The sequence below is a fragment of the Caenorhabditis remanei genome, chromosome II, assembly GCF_010183535.1.
Source record: "Caenorhabditis remanei strain PX506 chromosome II, whole genome shotgun sequence".
Lineage (NCBI taxonomy): Eukaryota > Metazoa > Nematoda > Chromadorea > Rhabditida > Rhabditidae > Caenorhabditis > Caenorhabditis remanei.
In genome coordinates, this window is record NC_071329.1 from 7,391,408 (window position 1) to 7,414,500 (window position 23,093).

The window sequence follows — 23,093 nt, forward strand, 5'->3', positions numbered from 1 at the left end:
ACCTTGACAAGGTTTCACTTTGGTACCAACTGTTTTCTGATTTCAGTTTTTGCAACGTTTGTAGATCAAACCTAGTCCTTTATGTTTCTAGTCGAAAACTTTTTTGTACGACTTCTCCGTGACGAATTATAACCGAGAAAAAGGCGGAGCTTGCAGGGAACCCAGGGAACCCACACTTCCACAATTGAACACCTTCTCAAAAAATAGCGTACAAAAAGTTGTAAACTGCAAAAATGAAGTTACTGTAGATTCACAAAAATTCAGAAAAGTCCGATCATTTCTCTGGAAAAAGAGACTGAAAGCAGAGCCATGCTCCTACAAAAGATAGATAAATCACCGCATCTCTCACTCGAAACCTCCCCCCCCCCCCCCCCATCTATCCCTCTTTCCCAATCCATTTCCCGTTCAAAACAGAAACTCATAAACCTCTCCCCCATTCCCAATATTCTCTTCCTCTACTTGGTCATCTATCCCCTCTTTTTCCCTTTTTCTGTTACCGTTCACCTCTCTCCATAAACTCCGCCCACTCTTCTTCCTGCTTGCTTACTTACCGTGCTCTCTCTCTCATAACATTCACTTTCCCTTTTGTTTCTTTCATTTGAATATTCTATTTTCTATTCGTTATCGAAGAAACTTCTAGATCAAAACAGAAGAATGGAAGAAGATAATCCGAGTGTTCCTAGTTCTCTCGACGATTCCGATTCCTCGATTCGAACTGATTTCGATACGAAGATTTATGTGAAGTACAAAACAGATGATGACAGTGTTGAAGGTAAGAATTTCATGTTTCTGAGTGATCACTTGTGTGTTGCGGCTATCAATTTGAACTATGAAATGCTGCAAGTGCGCTCTATTGCAAATTATCCCGACGCGGACTAGTTTCCCGTTCTTTATTTTCTAGGCCATCATTCCAAATATTCCAGAAGAAACTCTATTCGGCCATCGTATCGTCCTCTCCTCATTCTCTCCACTTCTCCATCAACTCATCCAAGACGCCACGTCATCATCTTCCACGTCTTCATCCACGTCTTCTTCCACCTCTTCAGAATCCGCAGATGAATCAATCACCTCAATCAAACTGGATCTTTCGATATTTCCCAACGCCCTGGCTGCCTTCAAAGTGATACTCGAGTCGATGTATTCGGGTGATATCAAAATGAAAAGTGTCCAACCGAACGAGGTGAGAGCAGTTCGAAAAGTAAACATCCCTACTTTCTGTGGGTAATAGAGCAGTATTTTGGAAAGGAAAAAACCTAGAGAAAAACATGACAGAATCACGATGATGATAAGAGAATTTTCTTATTTTCATTTTCAAGTTGGTTAGCCACGTTGGAAAATTGGAAACTTGGGGGGGGGGAGGGGAGAAGAGGGGAACAGATCATTCGAGAATACTATGGGGGGAATTCGTCATTGATTCTAGATCCACGTGATTGATTAAGGAGGCAACAAAACAATTACTTTCAGTTGGTATCACCACCAAATGAGGCTAGGTTCCCATGTTACATATAATGTTATCCCACTCAAAACTCTACTCACCATTTTCAGGTCCTTGCCATCTGCCGATACTGCCAAATATCAGGTCTTGATCAGAAAATCTTGGCATCATCATCCACACCTCCAGTCACCCTTGCCAACATTCTTCAATGCTCCCAGCAGAGTTCGAGTCCATTTCTACAGTATACCAACTCACAACAGATACCCAATTATCTGACGACTATGCTGAATTTATGGACGAATCCATTCTTCAATGCACTTTTCGGTGGATCACAAGGAGCTCCGAACTTGACGTTCTCTCCGCAATCTGACACGGAAAATAGCAGGTAGATTCAAACAGATCTGTCCCTGAATTCCAGAAAAAAAACAACTCCTCTTTTCAGAACTCAATCAGAAGGTAGTTCTCCGCGCGCCAACTCCTCTGCAACTCCACCCACCACGGATCTGGAAAAGATTGTGCCGAATGACGACAAGGAAGGATGGTGCAGGAATAAGAAGTATATTGAGAAAGTTGACGGTGGATTCATGTGTACTGTATGCCGGAAGATCTACGGGCGGTACAATTCTGTGTCCTACCACGTGACAATCTATCACCGTAATCCACCGATTAAGTGCGAGGAGAATGGATGCAACTTCTCGACACGTGAAGCAAGATATATCCATTTTCATAAATATTATCGTCATCATATCCCACTTCCAGAGAATATTGACCTAGGTAGATACCACTAGAATCCAGAACTCAATCCCCTATCAACTTGTTTTCCAGGATCCCGAAAGTGTCCATTCTGTAGACACGTGTCAAAGAGTCCAGCAATGTTGGAGAAGCATATTGCTCGACACGAAACCGAGGGAACCAATGGATCACCGGGAGCACTGAAAAGAGCACAGAGCAAGTGAGTAGTACGGTAGTGGGAAAGGGGGATTCGAATTGGTACTTTCGAAAAAGTACAAGGTCATTAGATATCCTGTGAACGACTCTTTTTATTGACTGGTCTCGGTAATGCACCTTTTTCATTCGAAATGTTGAATAAATTGATGGGAAAAATGGGGAGTAATGAGTTGGGGAGTGAAGAGAGATAGAGAGTATAGGTAGTAATGACGCAGTGGGGATGTTCACATGGAGAGGGATTTCGGAGCAGAGAAGGGAATGAAGAAGATTAGATGTGGAGAGGACTTCCGAGCTTTCAGAAAAATCCGGAATCCGACTCCGGAAAGTTTTGAAACTATGTTATTTAAATACTGAGATTTCTCGATGACTAACAACGTCGAAGATTTAACAGACTTGTCCAAGAATAGTAAACTTCGGACATCTGGATATTTGGACGCACTGCCAGACATATTGTTAATCAACTCAAGACGTTTCGAATCTATCCAAACTGTAAACACTTCGATGTTTCGGCATTTGAATACTCAGTTTTTTCGAAAAATAGAGTTTCGAAAATAAGATTTTCCGATGTCAAGAATCTCAGTTTTCAGTTCAAGATTATCTGGTCTGAAAATTGTCTGTTCTGAGATTTCAGACATCGGGATATCGAAACAAGATCAGACGATCTATAAATAAAACTTCATTTCCCAATTCGATCGTTTCAAAAATTCACGTCACAATCCGTCCAAACCTTCATTCTGAAATGCATCATAATTCACTTTTTCCCAAAAATCTTCAACCAATCTTTAATTTTCCAGTGATGTTTGTTTCTAGCGTGTGTCTCCTTTCCACTCCTCTTCTTGTCTGTTTTTTTCAGTTTTTTAGCGAAAATATATCGCGGAACGAGTGAATTCAGAAGACAAAACTGGATTTCAATTCTTGTTTCATTCGGATAACAGAACGGGGAAGTAATATATTTGGGAGAAAGTAGTTGGGAAAACGGAGGCGATGAAAACATGATTTCTGGTTAAGTGATCAAATAAAGATATTTTCAGAAAAAAGATTGTTCCAACAATGACTTCTGACGTCATCGGTGTTCCCGCGACGACTTCAATTTTCGGACCGACGACTGGAAATCCAGCTGGAAATATTCCGATTCAATGCTCATTGTGCACGTATTCCACCAACTCCACCGACCTTCTTTTCATCCATTTAGCAATGCAACATACCCAAGAATTGGCTCAATGCTCTGGAATACTTGCTGATAATTCATCTGAAACATCTACAAGTACATCGAGTAGCAGTGACGGAGAACCAATGATAACGGATTGTGATTTAGATGTTAAGCCATTGATTGATCAGTCTTTAATGCTTCATTTGAATACGCCGTTATCCAATTAATATGATCTTCTTAATATTTTTTCATTTTCAGAAAGCATGACTTTTCCTATTATTAGGGCTTTAGCTAAAAACCACGAATCTGTGCACCACATCATGTGATCCCTTTTTCCTTCTTCTTTTTTCCCTTCAATTTTTCTTTCTACTTAATACCAAGTGCCTTCCTTGTTTTAACCGTCTGAAATACTTTGTTTATGAAAATAAATTTGAAATTACAAATTGAAAATTGAGATGCAAGTTAACACAGGTAACATAACAAAGAAAGGCAATAGAGATCATTATTTCTTATTCACAATCGAAATCCCACTTGAATTGATTCGTCAGATACTGCTTGAACTGCGCAGTCTTCTTCTTCAACTCGTCCCCAGCATGAGCAGACTCGCGAACGTTGGCGAATAGCATCGAGAGGGTTGTGGTGAGGAAATTGTCACGAGAGACAATGTCGACGAAGAAGTCGGTTGGACACTCTTTTAGTTGAAAGAAGAGAACCTGAAATTATAATTGTGTGAATTATTCGAGAGTTACTTTGTGAATTTACTCTGATAAAGGCCATGAACAACTCTTTCTCAGATCCTAATGAATTCGGACAACACGACATAAGGTGAATGATTCGTTTCCATTGTTCGAATCCTTCGAACACTTGACCTTGCAAGAAACAAACGAATGCGATTTGCATTTCAGCCAACAGTTGTTTGTAATCACCGCCAAGTCCTCGAAGAAGACGATACAGACGATCGGAGTATTCGACGCCTATCCGGTTTGTGCTGACCTGAAAAAAGGTTTTTTTTATGTTGGAAAGAATTTATCTTAACAAAAACTGTTCAAACTGATTTTATTCTTACTACTAACCGATAGCGCTGGAATTTCTTGAAAACGAATCTCGTATCCCTCACGAATTTTCATAATCGGAAGGCCGTGCTGATCAACAAATCGAGTTCGAACTGGATTCTCTCGATCGACTCGATTTCGGAAATGTGTCTCTTTGTGCTCTCTTTCGGCATTCTCCATGAATTCTGTTTCTAGACTTACAAGCTCTGCTTGTGAAGTGATTCGACCGAGAACCGGGTGAATTCGTTCGACGGTTGCAGCTGTGATAAAGTCAGTGAGACCATACCAACTACGATAATTTTCGTATGGATATGGAGCCAACGAGTTGTCCATAGTCTTCAGCTGTCGCTTCTTCTCTGTGATTTGCTGGAATTCAATACATTAGCTTGTTTCTCAAAAGATGATTCTTCTTACATCTGCTGGAACTTCCTCATCTTCAAATGTTTCGGTTTCATTGTTCCACTTTTTAACGACAATCTCTCCAGCTTTGAAATTGTGAAAGAAACCGATTCTTGGTGCTGATTTGATACTGCAGTATACGAAATGAACACCAGGAGGAATCATTTTCAATCCCATGAATTTCTCGCCTGTTTTCCATGACTTGTAATCGATTCCGAATTCAGATGCTTGTGGAAAGCCGAGGAAGAGCAGAAACGCACCATTGTGGTACATGTAATCGACAATCTCCGGTGGGAGAGAGCCACCCATTCGCATCGCTTGCAGAAGAACTGCGGTATTGTCACTCATCTGTTTGTTTACAGCTCGATTAATGTCTTTCTATCGATCTATCAACTACCCAATACCTCAACGAGCTTTACATTCAATTCGAAGAAAAAAGACACCGATAACATAGGAAATTATTTATTTGCTTTCAACAAAAAACAAAAAACCAAATTAGATTGGGTTCTCAATCCACTTGGTGAGTGGTCCATGCTCACGTTGGAGTTGAACTCCGACTCCGTCAGAGCGAAGTCTTCCTTCAGCACGCATGCGCTCGTAGTCCTCACGGTCCCACTTGGTGAATCCCCACTTGCGGGAGGAGACGATGATTTGACGTCCTGGGAACTTGAACTTGGCACGACGGAAGGCCTCAATAGCGTGCTTGACGTTCTGGAAAATTCAAATAAAAACTTGTCCGTTGAAACTCTTAAAACTTACTCCTTCCTTGACTCTCATGGAGAAGAGGATATCTCCAATGTCGACACGGGCGACCAATCCTTGTGGCTTTCCGTAAGCTCCACGCATTCCAGTTTGGAGTCTATCAGCTCCGGCACATGAAAGCATTTTGTTGATGCGAGTGACGTGGAATGGATGCTTGCGAACACGGAGATGGAATCCGTCCTTAAAAGCAAAAATAAAATCTAGTACTCAAAAACTGAAATTACCTTTCCGCAGTTCTTGACCATGTACTTGTTGGCGCAAATACGGGCGGCCTCGAGAGCTTCGGAAGAAAGATGCTCACGTTCGTTGGACATCATGTGAACACATGCTGGGAAGGTGTCAACATTAGCTCTCTTGTTTCCCAAATCGAAGATTCTGATCTTCGCGTCTGGAACTCCTCTGCAGAAGCGAGACTTTGGGTAAGGCTTGTTCTTGATGTAGCGGTAGCACCGCGCTGGACGTCTACCCATGTTCTGTAACAAAGAAGACTGTTAATAATGAAAACCGAGGGTTTATAAAGGATTCATAAAGGATAAGATCAAAAAACGGGCAATTGTCATCATCACGAGGAAGAATTGTCATCATTATTGTGAAATTTTACAGAAAACTTATGAACATCCAAGAAGTATATGAAAAACGAAAAAATAAATATATATAACAAGATCGAGTTTCTACATATCTAAAACCTTAAAACAGCCTCAGCTGAATTTTCGGCAACAAAATTGAAGAGTGGGTGGTTTCCTTAGTGAAAATTGAATAGAAAAATCAACAAAAACAAGTGAAAAGTTGAAAATCCGAAAAAGAAGCATAAATTCATGCAAAAAATCGAAACTAAATTTTAGGCCAGAAGAAAATTGGAAGTTGTCTGTTGACTAATGTTCACCGCGAGTGGTGTACCTCAGACAATGTGTGGAAGTTTACGACATTTGCGCACCGTAGTTTTCGACAAAAGTTCGCAAAAGAGGGGAATTCGAAAATCGTATTATTTGATATTATTTCTACTGAAACATTCGATTGGTATCTCAGAAATCGTAAACATACCTTATTTAACGATATAACAACAGCTTGTTCTCCAGAATGGCCGACAAAGTGCCAACAATCAAGGTTTGTGGAATTAATTCCCGAAATAAAACTTTCAAGAATCTAATTCTCAGATTGTGCCACTAGGAGCTGGTCAGGATGTAGGACGATCGTGTATTCTGATCACTATTGGTGGAAAAAATATAATGGTCGACTGTGGAATGCACATGGGATATCAAGACGATCGCAGATTCCCTGATTTCTCGTGAGTTTTTTGAATCTACGATATAACTGAACTCAAAATGTTTAGATACATCGGAGGTGGAGGTCGATTAACAGATTATCTTGATTGTGTCATTATTTCACATTTCCATCTTGATCACTGTGGAAGTCTGCCTCATATGAGTGAAATTGTGGGATACGATGGCCCGATTTACATGACTTATCCAACAAAAGCAATTTGTCCAGTTCTTTTGGAAGATTATCGGAAAGTTCAATGCGATATAAAAGGAGAATCAAACTTCTTCACCTCAGATGATATCAAAAATTGTATGAAGAAAGTAATCGGATGTGCACTTCACGAAATAATTCAAGTGGACGATCAGCTTTCGATTCGTGCTTTCTACGCAGGCCACGTTCTGGGAGCAGCAATGTTCGAAATCCGTCTTGGTGATCATTCAGTTCTCTACACAGGCGACTATAATATGACACCTGATCGACATCTCGGAGCAGCCCGTGTTCTTCCAGGAGTTCGTCCAACAGTTCTCATCTCAGAATCCACCTATGCAACAACTATTCGAGATTCGAAAAGAGCCAGAGAACGAGATTTTCTTCGAAAAGTTCACGAAACTGTGATGAAAGGAGGCAAAGTTATAATTCCAGTCTTCGCATTGGGTCGAGCACAAGAACTTTGTATTCTTCTGGAATCCTATTGGGAAAGAATGGCGTTGTCTGTTCCAATCTACTTCTCCCAAGGACTTGCAGAACGTGCTAATCAATACTATCGCCTATTCATCAGTTGGACGAATGAAAATATCAAAAAGACGTTTGTTGAGAGAAATATGTTTGAATTCAAGCATATCAGACCAATGGAAAAGGGTTGTGAAGATCAACCCGGACCACAAGTTCTTTTCTCAACACCAGGAATGCTTCACGGTGGACAATCACTGAAAGTGTTCAAGAAATGGTGTGGTGATCCACTGAATATGATCATTATGCCGGGATATTGTGTGGCTGGAACAGTCGGAGCTCGAGTGATTAACGGAGAGAAAAAGATTGAGATTGATGGAAAAATGCATGATATTAAGCTTGGTGTCGAGTACATGTCATTCAGTGCACATGCAGATGCGAAGGGAATCATGCAATTGATTAGACAATGTGAACCACAGCACGTCATGTTCGTTCATGGAGAAGCTGAGAAAATGGAGTTTTTGAAAGGAAAAGTGGAGAAAGAATACAAAGTTCCAGTCCATATGCCAGCAAACGGAGAAACTGTTGTGATAACTGCACAACCGAAGCTAGATATAAAAGTTCCTTTAGAGGTTTGCAATGTTGATTTGTAGATATTTCGAGATTTGTGTTATTTCAGAAAATCGACAGAAGCCTGAGTCTCGATCCAAATCCATCAAAACTCGAATGTCCGTTTGTCGCTGAAATCGTTTACGACCAAGCGGTAAGCTTCATTAAATTCCCACAAAAAATCATTATGATATTTTCAGAATGAAAACCTTCATATTCTATCTACCGCTGAATCAGAAGATCTCGCTGAAGATGCGGACTGTGTTCCAATCACTCTGTCATTGTCAGAAATCATCAAAGTTAACAGAATTGACTGGAATGTTCTTGCCAAAGAACTACTCATATATGATCCTCACTTACAACAAAAAGAAGATGGAATTGAGATGTTTCACGGAGAAATCACACTCGTTGCAACCGATTCTGAAGACGTTGAACTCGAACTCATCTGGGATGAATGTCGTGAACACTGGTTCAAAATTATTCATCAGGCGATTCTCACTATTATGACGCCGGAAAACTCTCCACCGTCCACCCCTGTCATTCCTGTTAACGCGTAATTTTATTATCTTTTCCATCTGAATGTTCGAGTTTGCTTTACGGTTAATTTTGTTTTAATCCTGTGAAAAATTAATGAAAAAAATACATGATTCGTTGGTTTATTTGTTTCGCAGAGGACAATCAAGACTGTACTGGAAAGTTTTTCATCTTCTACTCTATGAGAATTTTCGTGTTTGCGTACTGATAATTTTTCCTAAAATCTGCTTGAAATGACGAAAAAAACTACAAGTAGATTTAATTTCAATTTGTTTATTTGATTAGAAAAAGATTACCCTCCCGGGGTGCATTTACAATAAATAGTTGTCAAATTCACGAGGTTTCCTAGTTGTAAAGATCATCATCATCGTTTCCACCGGCACCAGCACCACCACCGTTTCCTCCCACTGGTTGTCCAGCTGGAGCCTCTCCTGGGAACTTGAAGTTGTTTCCGAATCCACGGGACTGTTGAAGAGTCTGGGCGAACATTTCATATTTTCTGATATCGTTGTCGGTGACTGATCGTCTAGCGAACTTCATCGCCTCCTCGAAGTGAGCTCTGGTTATTTCTGGCACTGGATCAGCAGTCTCGTCCTCCATAAGCTCTTCTCCACGAGCTCTTCGGTCTTGACGCTCCTTCTCCTGACGAATCTCACGCTCGATCGACTCACGGATGGCAAGTTTGCATGCACTGAAATAGGAAATTTTGATACTTGATAACGTTTTTTGGTTTTTATAACTTACCGTTGGCAAATTTCGGTCAAATCAGCTCCTGAGAATCCAACGGTGTTCTTGGCAAGGAAGTTCAAGTCGAGATCAGCAGCGAGTGGGGTCTTGCGAAGACTGGCTTTGAAGATTTGAAGTCTAGAAGCCTCATCAGGAAGTGGAATGTAGATGAGTTGATCGAGACGTCCTGGACGAAGAACAGCTGGATCAATGATATCTGGACGATTAGTGGCTCCAATAATGAACACATTCTTCTTGGCGTTCATTCCGTCCATTTCAGTAAGGACTTGGTTAATAACACGATCAGCAGCACCTCCAGCATCTCCAACACTTCCTCCTCTAGCCTTGGCAATTGAATCAAGTTCATCGAAGAAGAGAACACATGGTGCAGCAGCACGAGCCTTATCGAAAACATCACGAACGTTGGCTTCAGACTCTCCGAACCACATGGTAAGAAGCTCTGGTCCCTTGATAGAGATGAAGTTAGCTTGGCATTCGTTGGCGATAGCCTTGGCGAGGAGAGTTTTACCGCATCCTGGTGGTCCGTAGAACAGAACTCCACGAGATGGTTGCATACCGAACTTGAGGTACTTTTCTGGATGCTCGACTGGGTATTGGACAAGCTCTTGAAGCTCGCGCTTGACGTTTTGGAGTCCTCCGATATCGGACCATGTGGTGTTCGGTGTCTCTACGACCGCCTCGCGAAGAGCAGATGGGGAAGATTTGCCCATGGCGAACTGGAAAAATCATTCTTTAAATTATCTTCAATTAAAAAAATGTTTTCAACTTACTCTGAAATTTTCCATGGTAACAGCCAATGAGTTCAAGACCTCTGCGTCAATCGAGTCGTCCTCCAAATCAATAAGCTCCATCTTCTCACGAATTTGTTGAAGAGCAGCTTCAGAGCAAAGTGAAGCCAAATCAGCTCCGACGAAACCGTGGCACTCATTTGCGACTTGCTCCAAATCAACATCCTCAGCCAACTTCATGTTCTTGGTGTGAATTCTCAGAATTTCGAGACGTCCAACAGCATCTGGGATTCCAATGTCGATTTCACGGTCGAAACGTCCGAAACGACGAAGAGCTCCGTCAATCGAGTTTGGACGGTTAGTAGCAGCGATGACGACGACATGAGCACGAGTTTTAAGTCCATCCATAAGAGTGAGGAGCTGGGAGACAATACGCTTCTCAACTTCTCCGTGAGCCTTTTCTCTTTTTGGAGCAATTGCGTCTATTTCATCAATGAAGAGGATAGCCGGAGAATTCTTCTCGCATTCAGCGAATGCCTTTCTCAAGTTAGACTCAGATTCTCCTGACATTTTGGACATGATTTCTGGTCCATTGATGAGGAAGAAGAATGCTCCGGTCTCGTTAGCAACAGCTCTTGCGATCAAAGTCTTTCCGGTTCCTGGTGGTCCGAAGAGAAGAATTCCACGTGGTGGCTTCACTCCAATAGCCTTGAAAAGTTGTGGATGGCGAAGTGGGAGCTCAACCATTTCCTTAATCTGAGCGAGCTGCTTGCGAACTCCTCCAAGGTCATCGTATCCGACCTCGTTAAGAGCCTCTTCCTCTTCTTCTCTTTTGATCGGATCTCCTTCGTAGTGGATGACAGTGTCTGGAGCTACAATGCAAGCTGGTGCTGGCTCAGTCTCGACAACCTTGAACTCAACAGTTCTCATGGCAGCTTGCACAGTGAATATGTCTCCTTTGTGAACTGGACGGTAAGCGTCAGTGAAGTATGGACGAAGGAATACATCGAACAGGTTTCTGAAGCAAAATTAAATTAATATTGAATTTTATGAATCAAAGCTTACCCAGTCAATCCCTCGATGGTGTCATCAATTGGGAGAACATGAATTCTCTTTCCGTATTCCAGCTGGGCACTGGAGATACTCACAACGTCTCCGAGACGACTTCTGAGGTTGTTTCGTACAACCTTGTTCATCTTGATCTTATCGTTCGGGCAGTTATCAGCATTCAGTACGATAGAAACCGTCTCTCTTCTCTTCTTTCCTTTCAGAATAACTGAATCTCCACGGAAAAGACCCAACTCATCCATCTTTGCTTGAGAAAGCATCACCATCGAGTTGTCATCATTATCAGACTGATCGATAATCAAACGATTAGGTCTGGACTTATCCTTGAGGATGGCTGTCGACAGCTCATCATTCCTCTTTTCTTTCTCATCCTTTTGGACGGGAACTTGCGCCATTGTTAGAAGGTTATTCTGAAACAAAATCAATACATTGAGGCGTAAAATGTATGACAAAGACTAGAGGACACGTATAATAATGGCGTAAGAGGAATATAAATGAATGAAAATGAAAGAGTCAAGACGTAAATAGAACCATTCGGAAAGACGCTCGATAAGTCATAGGGGAATCAGGGAATTGTGGGTAAATGGGGGAGAAGAGAAGGGTCTGATGAGGTAGACAGGAGGAGGAAGGCAGAACGTCAACCACTACAAGAGTTAAGAAGAGAATGAATAAGACACGTCGAATAGCTCTGGAGGTGGACGCTACCATGATGACAAAACGCGACGTTTTGAAGAGAATCTATCATTGGAGCGCGGTTGCCTCGATTTTCTAGCGTTCTTTGGGGTTTTCGCGGATTTCATAAGTGTGAATTGGGGCTCTGGGAATATTAGAATCTAAATTAACCGATTGGTGGTCCGATATAATGACAGGGTGATGACAGATGATGTGGAAATTCTATTATTGCGTGGGAATGCTGACGTGGGAGACAAATAGGAATTCAGAGTGCAGCAAGATGATAAAAATCAATGAAAAATATATAGGAATAGAAAAAGTAAAAATACTGCAAAAAGCAAGATAAATCTCAAAATAGGAACGAAAAATTGAATTTCAGAAGTTACTCCTATCGGAATTGGTGAATATAATAAACTGTGGAGGAGAATAAACTTGAAACTTTACTTGAACCAATAAAATATCACAAGAATTAAAAAAAATCACTTGAAACGAGCTCCAAACAATTGACGATGAGCAAGGAGTAGCGGAAAATTTCTGGAAAAATGATGACAAAATTGATAGTTTGAACCACGCGCTGGTTTTTGTTGGCGGCGGGGCGCGGTTGCTTCACTTTTTTTGGCTGAAAAAAAACAGTAACCAGTATTCAAGTACAAGGTAAAAAGCAAGTTTAAGACTGAATTGAAACATTTCTCCCTTTACTTCACATTCTGAACAATGCCTTCTTTGTTGTTGAACACCTCTTCTTGTAAAAATCTGTTATTTCGGCTTTTCCTCTTCAAAAACTGGATGTTGATCTGATCTCTTATCATATATGAGTCAGCTGATCATCGTGTTTATGGAAAATGGAAAACACGAAGCATTGAAAAACAGTATTTCAATATTTCGAAATGATAGCTGTAAGCTGTTCTATTCTACTATTTTATTTCCGTATTGTTTACAAAATGTTCCTCCGAAACTTCCTCGTCGAATGTTATGGCTGTTTCTCTTTCTCTTCTCGATTGATTCAGGTGTATCGATTCAGTTTCAAATAACAGAAATTGATGATATTCGTTGAAAATTTCGGTCTTTCGTTTCATTCGTTCTTCTTTTCGACTTCAAAAGTTCGAAAATTTCATATATGTCGTTTCAGTATGCCAGAATGAATCTCCCGGTGGCAATTCTTGCACTTCTCATCTCGGTTTCTCCCATTTGGTCATTGAATAATGTAGTCGTCCGGCAGCAGGAAGTGGAAATTGTACTCGGTGGACAGACTGTCGTCAATTTTCAAATCAGGTAAACTCTGTAGCTCAAGAATTGTAAACAGATTTTTCTATAGAAATCACACTTCTCCAACGCTGAACAAAACTCGAATCTACCTCTCCCAATCTCCATTCATCACACATCCCGAAGTTGTTCTCGTTGACAACTGGCATGCAAATGTGACAGTTTTGGGAGATCTTCCGGTGGCCAATGCGGTTTTAGAAGCTCTAAATTGTACGACAGATGGTGAAACTTCATGTCCCTTGGAGTGAGTTTTCGGAAACTCATAACGAAATTTTAAAGAAAATTTATTCCAGTCTTCACGATGCGTTCGCCAGAATCACAGTGATCCGTTCTCGATTCCTCGCCGTCCTCATCCAAATCGTCGGATGGACTTATTTCGCCGCTTGGAGTGTCAGCTTCTATCCCCAAATGTATCTAAACTTCAAACGGAAAAGTGTTGTTGGACTGAATTTCGACTTTCTGGCTCTCAATCTCGTCGGATTTGGTGCTTATGCAATTTTCAATTTGTTAATGTACTATAACAGTCATGTAAAAAGTATCTATTCTATGGAGAATCCACGTTCTCCGCCACCGGTCCTTCTGAATGACGTGGTTTTTGCTGTGCACGCCTTCGCGGCCTGCTTCGTTACAATTCTTCAATGTATTTTCTACGAACGGGATCAACAAAGTGTCTCTACCAAATGCATAATACTGATTATTCTACTGATCTCTTTTGGATTCGTTTCTGTCGTTGCCACGGTGCTCAATAAGATTACAATTCTGGCGTTTGTCACGAGCCTTTCATATATCAAAATGGCGGTTACGTGTTGTAAATATTTCCCGCAGGTATGAAATTAAATAGCATCTAGAAAAGAAACTTTAAACAAACATTCATTTTCCTTCAGGCCTATTTCAACTACACCCGTCAGAGCACCGTTGGCTGGTCCATCGGAAACATATTGCTTGATTTCACCGGTGGCTCACTCGACATTCTTCAAATGATTCTTCAAGCGATCAACGTCAACGATTGGTCTGCATTCTACGCGAATCCCGTGAAATTCGGTCTCGGATTCGTTTCGATCTTCTTCGATATCATCTTCATGATTCAACATTATGTGCTTTACCGTGATGTTGAGGTGAGTCTATTATTAGAATTCAGAAGTTTTTAGATATAATATAGCTCCGATTCTCTTGCAGGAACAGAAGAATAATACTGAAGAAATGAGTCGTATTTAATTAAAAAAGGTTCAGTGAATGTCCGTTTCTGTTTTAATACCAAAAAAAGTACTGACCAACAAAATTATGTTCAACTCATCAAACTTATAATTGAAAAGTGCACTTTTTGGCTCAAAATCTTTCGAAATATAATAAAAACTTATATTTTTCAGGTTCCCCACAACGAGTACCACGGCGTAGACAATCCAAATCCTGATCCTTCTGTTCGTGATGCTGAATCCTATAATGTTGACAATGAGTCAATGGAGTCCACGGATCCAATTATTGTTAATGACTAGTCATTTTCTTTCAGGTATAATATTTTCGTACTTTGTTTTGTCTTTTGAATGTTTGTATCATTGTACAGATTCTTCTATTGCATATCAAACTTGGTTTTGATTAATTAATAATAAAGACTTGGGAAATCGACCAAATTTTTAAGTTTTCAATCAACAGTTTATTGCCTTTGTTTGCTCAGAATCTTTCACAACATGGAAGGATTCTGTTAGCGAGCTTTTTAAAGAACAATACGAGGATAGATCCTAGGAATCTAGAAAGTAAAAAGTAAAGAATGAGAACCACACACAATAAAAGTAAGGAGGAAAACGGGAAATAACATTGAAGAGTTTTGACAGGAAGAAAATAATATTACCAAATCAAAGAAAAAAGGTAAAAAAGGTACGACCCATATTATCCAATCAACCGAGGCGCTAGTTTAAAGATGGGGATAAAAAGAAACAGGAAAAATGAACATTATAAATATAACAAGGGAAAGGGGAAAACCAGCGGACACCGAACTTTGGATTCATCACTAAAATTGTACATTCACATGAACAGTTTTCAGTTCAGGAACCAGAGTTTGGAACTTTTGTCATGGATTTGAAAGTCAAACTATTAATAAAATGAGACACAGGGCAGATAGTTGCTGGCTCAAAACGAAAGAAAAACACAAGAATCGAAACGAGAAAGAGGGCGGGAGATTTGATTTACAATAACAATGAAAATGTACCAAGTGTCAATAGAAAAGATGAATTGAGTGAATTTGTCGAGTGGTTTGGATGCTCTCTAATAACTACTAAAACAAGAAACAAGATTTCGTTAGAAGAGAGCACTGATGGAATTAGACACGACAAAATACTCGGTATCCAAATTTCAATAACACGTTGAGTACCCAACAAAAAATGTACAAATTGAAAAACGAATGGGAAAAGTTTTAAAAGGAGTGATGAGAAATGGTGGGTGATTCACATTGAAGATTTCAGGGCTTTTCAAACAGATGGAAAATTTCGAGTCTTTGAGACTTTTCTTTTGAGCCAATCGAAATCCACAACAAGAAACACGCCGACATAACAACATCAACACCTTTATAACGACATTTTTTGAAGGAAACAAATCTCTCACACTACAAGGTGGAACAAAAACAACGAAACCCATGTGAACGAACAGTTTTGGGCGAGGTGGAGGGGAACAGGAAAGCGAGATATGGTTTTTGAAATATTCAAAACAGAGGTGTTAGATGATGAAAAAGGTGACGTGATACTATAGGTAAACCGATTATGGTTGAGAATCGTTTAGAACGACGACTCAACTTATGGAATACTTACAGATATTAGAGCGCAGAGTTGGAAACATGGAATCGTAAAGGAACGAATAGGGAATGAACTCGCATATTGTCGGAACACCTGTTTTTGTGTCTAGAAGTCGGTGAGGGGGAAGGGGGAGACAGAATGAAACGGGGAAACTGTAGGGGAGAGAGGGGAGAAAGAGCCGAGAATAAATATATTATTTCAGCAGCAATACAAAGTGAATGTGGTTAACAACAGAAAATTAGGAGAAGAAAAACAGAGTAACAAGGGCAACAATAAGAATTTTCGATTTTTTGATAGATTTTTGTGAAAATGGGTTAACATAACGAACAAATAAGAAGTTTCCCTCGTCACGTATCAGCCTTCTGACGTCAAAGATACGATTCTTCAGAACGACTATTAAGTGGGGTGTGTGTAAAATCGGGCAGGATCGGGATGAGAAGAAGAAATGGAAGACTGACGGTACATTTACCGGGGCATGAATGAGACGAAGTGTGCGCTTTTTAAAGTGCACGGTGTGGTGCAGCAGTGTTGTAGCCATTGAGCAACTCAACAAGTGGACGCCAACGAGCCCGATTTGTGGAGAGTGAAAGAACGACACGTTGCATTTCAGCTCTCTTTGTGGTGGTGTTGAAATCAGGGTATTCTCTGGCGAAATCGAAGTTGTCGAGCTGAAAACAAAGCATTGAGTTGAGTTTTCAGACAAGTTCATATAATTAAACTTACATCTTTTGGTGGACTCAACAAGAAACGTCTGGCAAATTCAGCAATAAAAACCCCACAATCAAAGTTGTTGGTTTGTTGTGGCATTCTTTGCGGCAAGACGCACTGCAACGGATATGGCATAACACTTCCGGTACGCTTCTCATATGAATATTTCATGAATGATTCGATCAATGTCGCCATATTTTGAAGATTATTCAAATCAGCTGTCAATTGAGAATCGAATATCACTGTACGAGCTTTGGAGGTGAATGGATGGCAGATGACAGCCAACGACCAGTGCTCCCACTCGTTTACCGGTACAACAATATAATCGAAATCATGGAGATCGAAGTCGGCAACAAAATCGTGCAAATCGCCAAATTTGAGATCCATCTTCTGCTCGTCACTCATCATTTTCTCGTCTTCTGAATCGAACGCGTGTTGTCTCAGTGACAAGTTGTGCCAGAAGAGCGATGGAAGAACAGTCACTTTTGATCCACTGCTATCCGGGAGAACGTGCTCAACGATGTGATTCAGATAGAAGTCAATCATTGTGTCGTTGAGAAGATCCTGAAAATTAATACCAATTTTATAGATGATACCTCCCGTTGTTATGACAGAGTTTACTTCTCATTCAGATCAAAAGATCGTCTGACCCCATTCTTCGCGCATTCATTTTTCTTGTTGTAATAAATATATGTTCGCCTGCCAGAATAGCCGATCATAGATCACCAGTTGCCCACCTAGTGCTCATCGATGAGTTACGCCGTTCGGTGTTCCCCCAAGTCTTTATTATCCGATCGGATGCGCTCACAAATTACATCTCTCCTCTTTCTCCTCCTCGCTCACTTGTCCTCCACCCTAAGACGATATCCTTCAATCATCTAAATTTTCTAGAAGGAGTATTTGGGGTGCGTGCGCGAAAAATGTGCGCGCGGGTAGATTCGAAAAAAAAACCAGTTCATTACTCTACCAGATGACCCTGAACTGCCGCAGCTGCCCACACAGAAAGGGGTAAGAATAAGGAGGCGACGAAGCAGACGATGACGATGATGGCGCGGCGTCGGAGGTCTAAGAAAATCGGAAAGAAATGAAGGCTACGACCTCTTTGTCGAATTAATCGGAGAACTGTTCTCGAACGGCCTTTGTATAAATGTTATGATGCGAATTTAATGCGAAAATAACTGATTTGTTCAAAGTCATGTGTGATCAGATGAGAGATGTAGATTTCTAACCACGGATTCTGAATTCCAAATTGCAGTAACTATCGAAATAGTGCAGGAGATCATTGTTACATACATCACTTTTATATCCCTTACGAAATTTGGCAATGTGCCAACATCTCAACTCGTTGCTCAAAGCACACAAATTCCTTCAACACTCTCGTTTCTCTGCGTGCGCGCGCCCGGAGCCCCCGGCGGCTGAGCCCGCGCTGTCCGTACCTGGCACCGAACACTCCTACTTTTGCTTGAACTCTCATCGCTTGGCGCGCTGCCATCAGATCCATGGTTAGAGACAACATAGAGAGAGAGAGAGAGAGAGAGAGAGAGAGAGAGAGAGAGAGAGAGAGTGCACACAACCCTTGAGGACTAGAAGCCATGCAACACACACACACAGCTCTATAAGGAGATGAGTAGATGAGGAAGGGATGTTGACTGAGTGAAAAAGCGTCGTTTTTACTAATTTTCTCGTCAAAACGCGATGAATCGTCGTTGTTGTTGTTGTGCACAATAAACAACTTCACGCGCACCGCGGTGCGATGCGCACAAGGGGATATTTGTCATATTGAAGAGTCAAAAGCAAGCATTGTCTGTTTTGAAGGATGTTCAGCTGTCACAAAAACAAATTAGTTTACATAATTCCTTGACGAGACACCACTACTTCCACTAATATGAGATCCATGGTCAACTCCCAACATGTTTTTTTTCTACATTACTGTACTCTTAGTTGTCGAAAAAAAGAACACAAATCCAATACAAAAATTGACTCAGACGATCCAAGTTCGCAAACAAATTCGATTCTCCCCTCCATTCTAAAGCAATCCAAACAAAAACCGCAACATACACAGTGACTCAAAAAAGACCAAAAAAATCGGCGACACCGGGCGCGCGCGTATTTCAAACGACAAAAGTGCATTAAAAGTGCAACATCACACCCGTCGTCAACGTCTTCCGGATTCGTTTCTTCTCACTTTTTTCATTCTATTTCACTCGGTCCATTTATTCAACAAAGACCGATTAACTAGATACGTAGATCGCCCCGTCTACCATCTCTCTAATAAATATTGAGGCCCAGAAAAGTCTAGACAAGGGTAACGAAAAAGATGAAGAGACCCAGAGAAACAATACAAAAACAACAAAAGGGTATGCAAATAGTGATCGCCTTCTATCTCTCTATTCCCCCTTCTTCTTGTTAGATGAGAGTGGAGTACACAGTAATAATCTCCTACTAAAAAGAATAGAGAGTGAAGAGCAGATTACATACCTTCTCTTGAAGACAACAAAAATCTGAGATGCGAATGGATATTGATTGGAATGGAAAGCGGATACGAAGCATCTCCATAGCTGCGTAGTAGGCGACGCTATTCTGTAAAATAATGGAAGTGAGAAGTGTTGTTTTTTTGTTTTCCAAATGTTCATTTATTCCAACAGCAACTCAGAAATCAGGTGATATTTATGAGCAACCGAAAAGATATTTATCATTACTCTAATTACTGCTCTTATCACATCATAGAACAACTCATTTCCTCCCATGGGACATTCTGATTACCTGATTCTCAGGCCGCTTCTGATTTGTCCATTCGTCGTTATCCTCCTCGTCTTCTTCCTCATCATCTACCAAATCTTCTGTCATCGAAGATTCCGCGTCGAAATCGTCTTCCTCGAAATCCATCTGTTGGTCTTGATCATTACTTCCTGAAGACGTTTCATCCTCTTCTCCGATGGAACCGTCTGAATCTTATCAATACATTAAACTTTTAGTTCCTAGATGTTTCAGTAAGTACCAAGATGAGTTCCTTCGACGTAGTACCCTTGAGAATTGTAACTTCCCATCCGAAATAATTCATCTTCCCGCATCGAGACATCTGAATCTTGAAAGCTGCCGTACTTGAAATTGACGGCAGGTGTACAGTAAGACGTTGACACTTCCATGATAACTGATATTCATGTACTACGTGCAATACATACAAGGGATGGTGGTTCTGGAATAAATGAAAATAGTGCTCAATGGAACAAAGAACAGAAAACGAGAAATCTGACAGACTTCTTTGAGAATGAGAAGAGTTGAAGGGAAAATAAATCAAAAATCGAAGAAAAATCAGGAGATCCAATCGAAAAAAGATCAATTTTCTTCTTCTAGTGCATCCCATCTCCGCGAGTAGTGCGAATGTGAGACAGATAGAGTCTAAAAAACCAATGGCTCCGGAGTCGAAGATATTGAGCGACCTAGATTTTCGGAATCGTATGGCGCGTGGCGTCAGCGGCAGGGCAACAGGTGGTATTTCGGACGAGTGAGTTCGCGGAAGAAGAAGAAAAAGAGAAAGATCAAAAGAATTATTGGAACTTTGGAGTCGATGTGAGAAAAAATTGTAAGAAAGAAACAGAATCTTCTACAACTCGCTCTAAATATATAAAGATAAGAAGAGAAGTGCCGATCGATCAGTCTGACATTTACTAAAATATACAAGCCGTCATGCAATCCAAGGTCGTTGAGTATAGAGAACATACAATCTATACTTTGCACTAGAAATGACGATTTATCCCGACGATGAATATAGCCTGTTGGTATGAAGTTGATGTGTAGAGGAGGCGGATGACCAGCAACAACAGGATCATACTTGTTTCTGTCCGAGTATATTTTCCCGTAGTATTCAAAAAAACTGGGTGGAAAACAACTGAAACCTTTCATTTTGTTTCGAGACAAACAAGAAGAAACAAAAGCGCAGATCAGGTGCTACCACATGATTTCTGCCTATCTACCTAGGTTCGAAACGACCGAACAAACCATCTCAACGATTGAAAAGCACGTGAACTTTGAAAGTCATGTTTATGATAGCGTTTGCCAGGAGGATGTGGAAACATCTAGCATTGATTCTGAGGAATTACGAAACACTATACTCCAACTTCGATCTTTTATAGTAGTAGAGGTGCTACCCATTTCAAATTCTGTTTTTGGCGCCTCACACGCGGCGCCCGCCAAAATACAACAAAAAACCAGACAGTGGAGAGTGAACGGTAAAACACACTCGCATGTGGCATCGAGCGCCGGGGAGACGACGATGACTGGGGAGGAGGCAAATGGGAGAGACCTTTTTTCTCTTTTCCAACTGCCGTCCTTCTCTCCCCGCTCTTTTTTCTCCCTCCCCCAGGCCGATTCGGGGCCTTACTTCGCCCGCCGCCGCCATACATCAGGCCTGGGGGTAGTGGAGACGGAGAGATAGGAACGAGGGCAGCCAGGGAGGGGAGGGCCGATTGAGTAAAGGACGAAACTGGGGGCCGAATACACGGACATCAAGAGATAGAGATAGAGAGGGACACCGGATTGAGGCTCTCTCTGTCTTCTGATTTTCCAGAAGATGAAGAAAAGAAAAGAGAAGAGGAGATGATATTCATATCTCATCCATATCATGAACTCAGGAGAAGGACGACGAGAGAAGATAGATGTGTTTGATACAGATGGAATGGAACGAGGAAGTTTTTGAGATGATGTGTGGATGAAAATCAAGGAAACGGATTTAGAAATAGGAAGGTGAGAGGAGATGGAGACAGATGCTGCGAAGTACATGTGAATTATATCTTTCGAGATGAAGAACCTTGAAATGTTAACGACCTTCTCTCTGTCTCACTCTCAAAAATATTTCACACAGACACATGTGATAGATGTCTCAGACAAAGAGGTCGTGCAGCCAGACAGTGACAAGTCTAGCTAAGTCTTGTGACAACTTCAGATCAGATTTTATCGCGTTAAACTTTTGATCTAATCAGCAAGAAGCTCAGAATATCACTAATGATAATTACTTCAAAACATGCGCAAGATTACGTAATATTGCACATGATTATGTGGTTTCAAAGAGCCGAAAATGTGTTTTTGAGAATAGGAAAAGATCAAACTCTCATACACAAACATCAAAAATTTGACCGAGAAATAACAATCGAAAGTGTTGTGGTGCGGTAAAAGTGCAAACGAGCTTTACTGGTATGAAATAATTCCTTTTCATACTCGCTGACATCTGTTACTAATAAGAGGACATCAAGCTCAAAATATGTTTTTATTTGATCAGCTACCAGGAGTGCACCCACACAGTTTACGATTGTTTTGGAATCGAAACATATTATCGAAAACAACAATTTAGACTTTGAAAGGGCTGAAATATTGCAAACTGATTGATTGTTTGAGAGGACATGAATTTATTTTAAGGGTTTATTATTGCCAAACAAAAAGAAAGAAATAAGAGTATCGTCTTACCGTAAGAAAGAGAAATGAGACATTACTTAAAAAGAGTCTCAATTAGCTCGAGTAAAGAACCAAAAAGATACTAATCTCGGATAAAAGAGAGATGACCGTTTCCAAAAGTGCAACAATCTTATTGGACCTCCTACCGCTAACGGTGGGGGAGAAAACGAGAGGGAGATGAGTTGAGTGGGGTGCGCATACAAATAACACACTTCTCTTCTCCTTCTTCTGTTATCACGGCCTGGGGCTCTCACCAGCCAAAAATGTTGCGAATTGTACACACCTGTGACGAGTCTTTCGATTGCAGTCAAAGATAATAGTTGGGTCGAATCAATGATAAGCGATTTCTGATAACCAACACGACGACAAATTAGGCGGAGTTGTCTATATCGAAAGTGCACTCATACATTTGTTGCGAAGTAGAGGAAGAGAGAGCTACACCTTGATAATTAATGAAGGTGCAATAGCGCACTAGATGGGGCCAATAAATGACCCTTTGTTCTAAGGACATGCCCGGACAGGCAGGCGACGTACAGGCAAACAAGTTTTTTGCACTTTTACGATGATAAACCTTTCTAATTTTGAATCTCCTTCTCCTTCTTCAACCTTCAAAGTGTTCGTTGTTCTGGATCAATGAGAAAGAATCGAAGAATAAGAAAAGTTGGTTGAACATTAAAAATCAAAAGAATTAATGGATTTGATCAACCAAGATATATTGGGGGAATACCCTACACCATTATACCCTCTCCGTATTCAGATCGGAGATATGATTGAGTATGAGGAAGATGCAGGATGATGTTGATTTACAATCGTGGTTTGTTGATCACACGTCATATAAAATACAAAAACCGTAAAGAT

At 40.8% G+C, this 23,093-nt stretch overlaps 8 protein-coding genes across 8 annotated transcripts; 4 read left to right on the top strand and 4 right to left on the bottom strand.

Moving 5' to 3' along the window:
• Nucleotides 1-654: 654 nt before the first annotated feature.
• GCK72_005088 (uncharacterized protein) lies at nucleotides 655-3,760 on the top strand (the record flags this gene model as incomplete). The annotated part of the gene is made up of 6 exons (XM_053725025.1): nucleotides 655-772; nucleotides 924-1,180; nucleotides 1,546-1,820; nucleotides 1,878-2,209; nucleotides 2,261-2,387; nucleotides 3,415-3,760. 6 exons carry the CDS (start codon nucleotides 655-657, stop codon nucleotides 3,758-3,760), a joined length of 1,455 nt encoding a protein of 484 aa, XP_053589219.1.
• Nucleotides 3,761-4,042: 282 nt separating this feature from the next.
• GCK72_005089 (uncharacterized protein) lies at nucleotides 4,043-5,332 on the bottom strand (the record flags this gene model as incomplete). Its single annotated transcript, XM_003117249.2, has 4 exons — nucleotides 4,043-4,246; nucleotides 4,296-4,526; nucleotides 4,607-4,951; nucleotides 5,000-5,332. 4 exons carry the CDS (start codon nucleotides 5,330-5,332, stop codon nucleotides 4,043-4,045), a joined length of 1,113 nt encoding a protein of 370 aa, XP_003117297.1.
• Nucleotides 4,309-5,863, top strand: GCK72_005090 (uncharacterized protein; the record flags this gene model as incomplete). The annotated part of the gene is made up of 2 exons (XM_053725026.1): nucleotides 4,309-4,358; nucleotides 5,209-5,863. 2 exons carry the CDS (start codon nucleotides 4,309-4,311, stop codon nucleotides 5,861-5,863), a joined length of 705 nt encoding a protein of 234 aa, XP_053589220.1.
• On the bottom strand, nucleotides 5,480-6,216 carry GCK72_005091 (uncharacterized protein; the record flags this gene model as incomplete). Its single annotated transcript, XM_003117158.2, has 3 exons — nucleotides 5,480-5,695; nucleotides 5,744-5,926; nucleotides 5,971-6,216. 3 exons carry the CDS (start codon nucleotides 6,214-6,216, stop codon nucleotides 5,480-5,482), a joined length of 645 nt encoding a protein of 214 aa, XP_003117206.1.
• Nucleotides 6,217-6,823: 607 nt separating this feature from the next.
• Nucleotides 6,824-8,841, top strand: GCK72_005092 (uncharacterized protein; the record flags this gene model as incomplete). The annotated part of the gene is made up of 5 exons (XM_053725027.1): nucleotides 6,824-6,850; nucleotides 6,901-7,031; nucleotides 7,077-8,307; nucleotides 8,355-8,438; nucleotides 8,485-8,841. 5 exons carry the CDS (start codon nucleotides 6,824-6,826, stop codon nucleotides 8,839-8,841), a joined length of 1,830 nt encoding a protein of 609 aa, XP_053589221.1.
• Nucleotides 8,842-9,163: 322 nt separating this feature from the next.
• Nucleotides 9,164-11,756, bottom strand: GCK72_005093 (uncharacterized protein; the record flags this gene model as incomplete). The annotated part of the gene is made up of 4 exons (XM_003117470.2): nucleotides 9,164-9,509; nucleotides 9,563-10,281; nucleotides 10,336-11,311; nucleotides 11,359-11,756. The coding sequence occupies 4 exons, from the start codon at nucleotides 11,754-11,756 to the stop codon at nucleotides 9,164-9,166; spliced, it is 2,439 nt and encodes an 812-aa protein (XP_003117518.2).
• Nucleotides 11,757-13,171: 1,415 nt separating this feature from the next.
• Nucleotides 13,172-14,789, top strand: GCK72_005094 (uncharacterized protein; the record flags this gene model as incomplete). Its single annotated transcript, XM_003117460.2, has 5 exons — nucleotides 13,172-13,305; nucleotides 13,349-13,540; nucleotides 13,590-14,121; nucleotides 14,181-14,411; nucleotides 14,664-14,789. 5 exons carry the CDS (start codon nucleotides 13,172-13,174, stop codon nucleotides 14,787-14,789), a joined length of 1,215 nt encoding a protein of 404 aa, XP_003117508.2.
• A 1,790-nt stretch (nucleotides 14,790-16,579) lies between these two features.
• On the bottom strand, nucleotides 16,580-19,933 carry GCK72_005095 (uncharacterized protein; the record flags this gene model as incomplete). Its single annotated transcript, XM_053725028.1, has 5 exons — nucleotides 16,580-16,747; nucleotides 16,803-17,351; nucleotides 19,266-19,367; nucleotides 19,551-19,732; nucleotides 19,786-19,933. The coding sequence occupies 5 exons, from the start codon at nucleotides 19,931-19,933 to the stop codon at nucleotides 16,580-16,582; spliced, it is 1,149 nt and encodes a 382-aa protein (XP_053589222.1).
• Nucleotides 19,934-23,093: the final 3,160 nt, after the last annotated feature.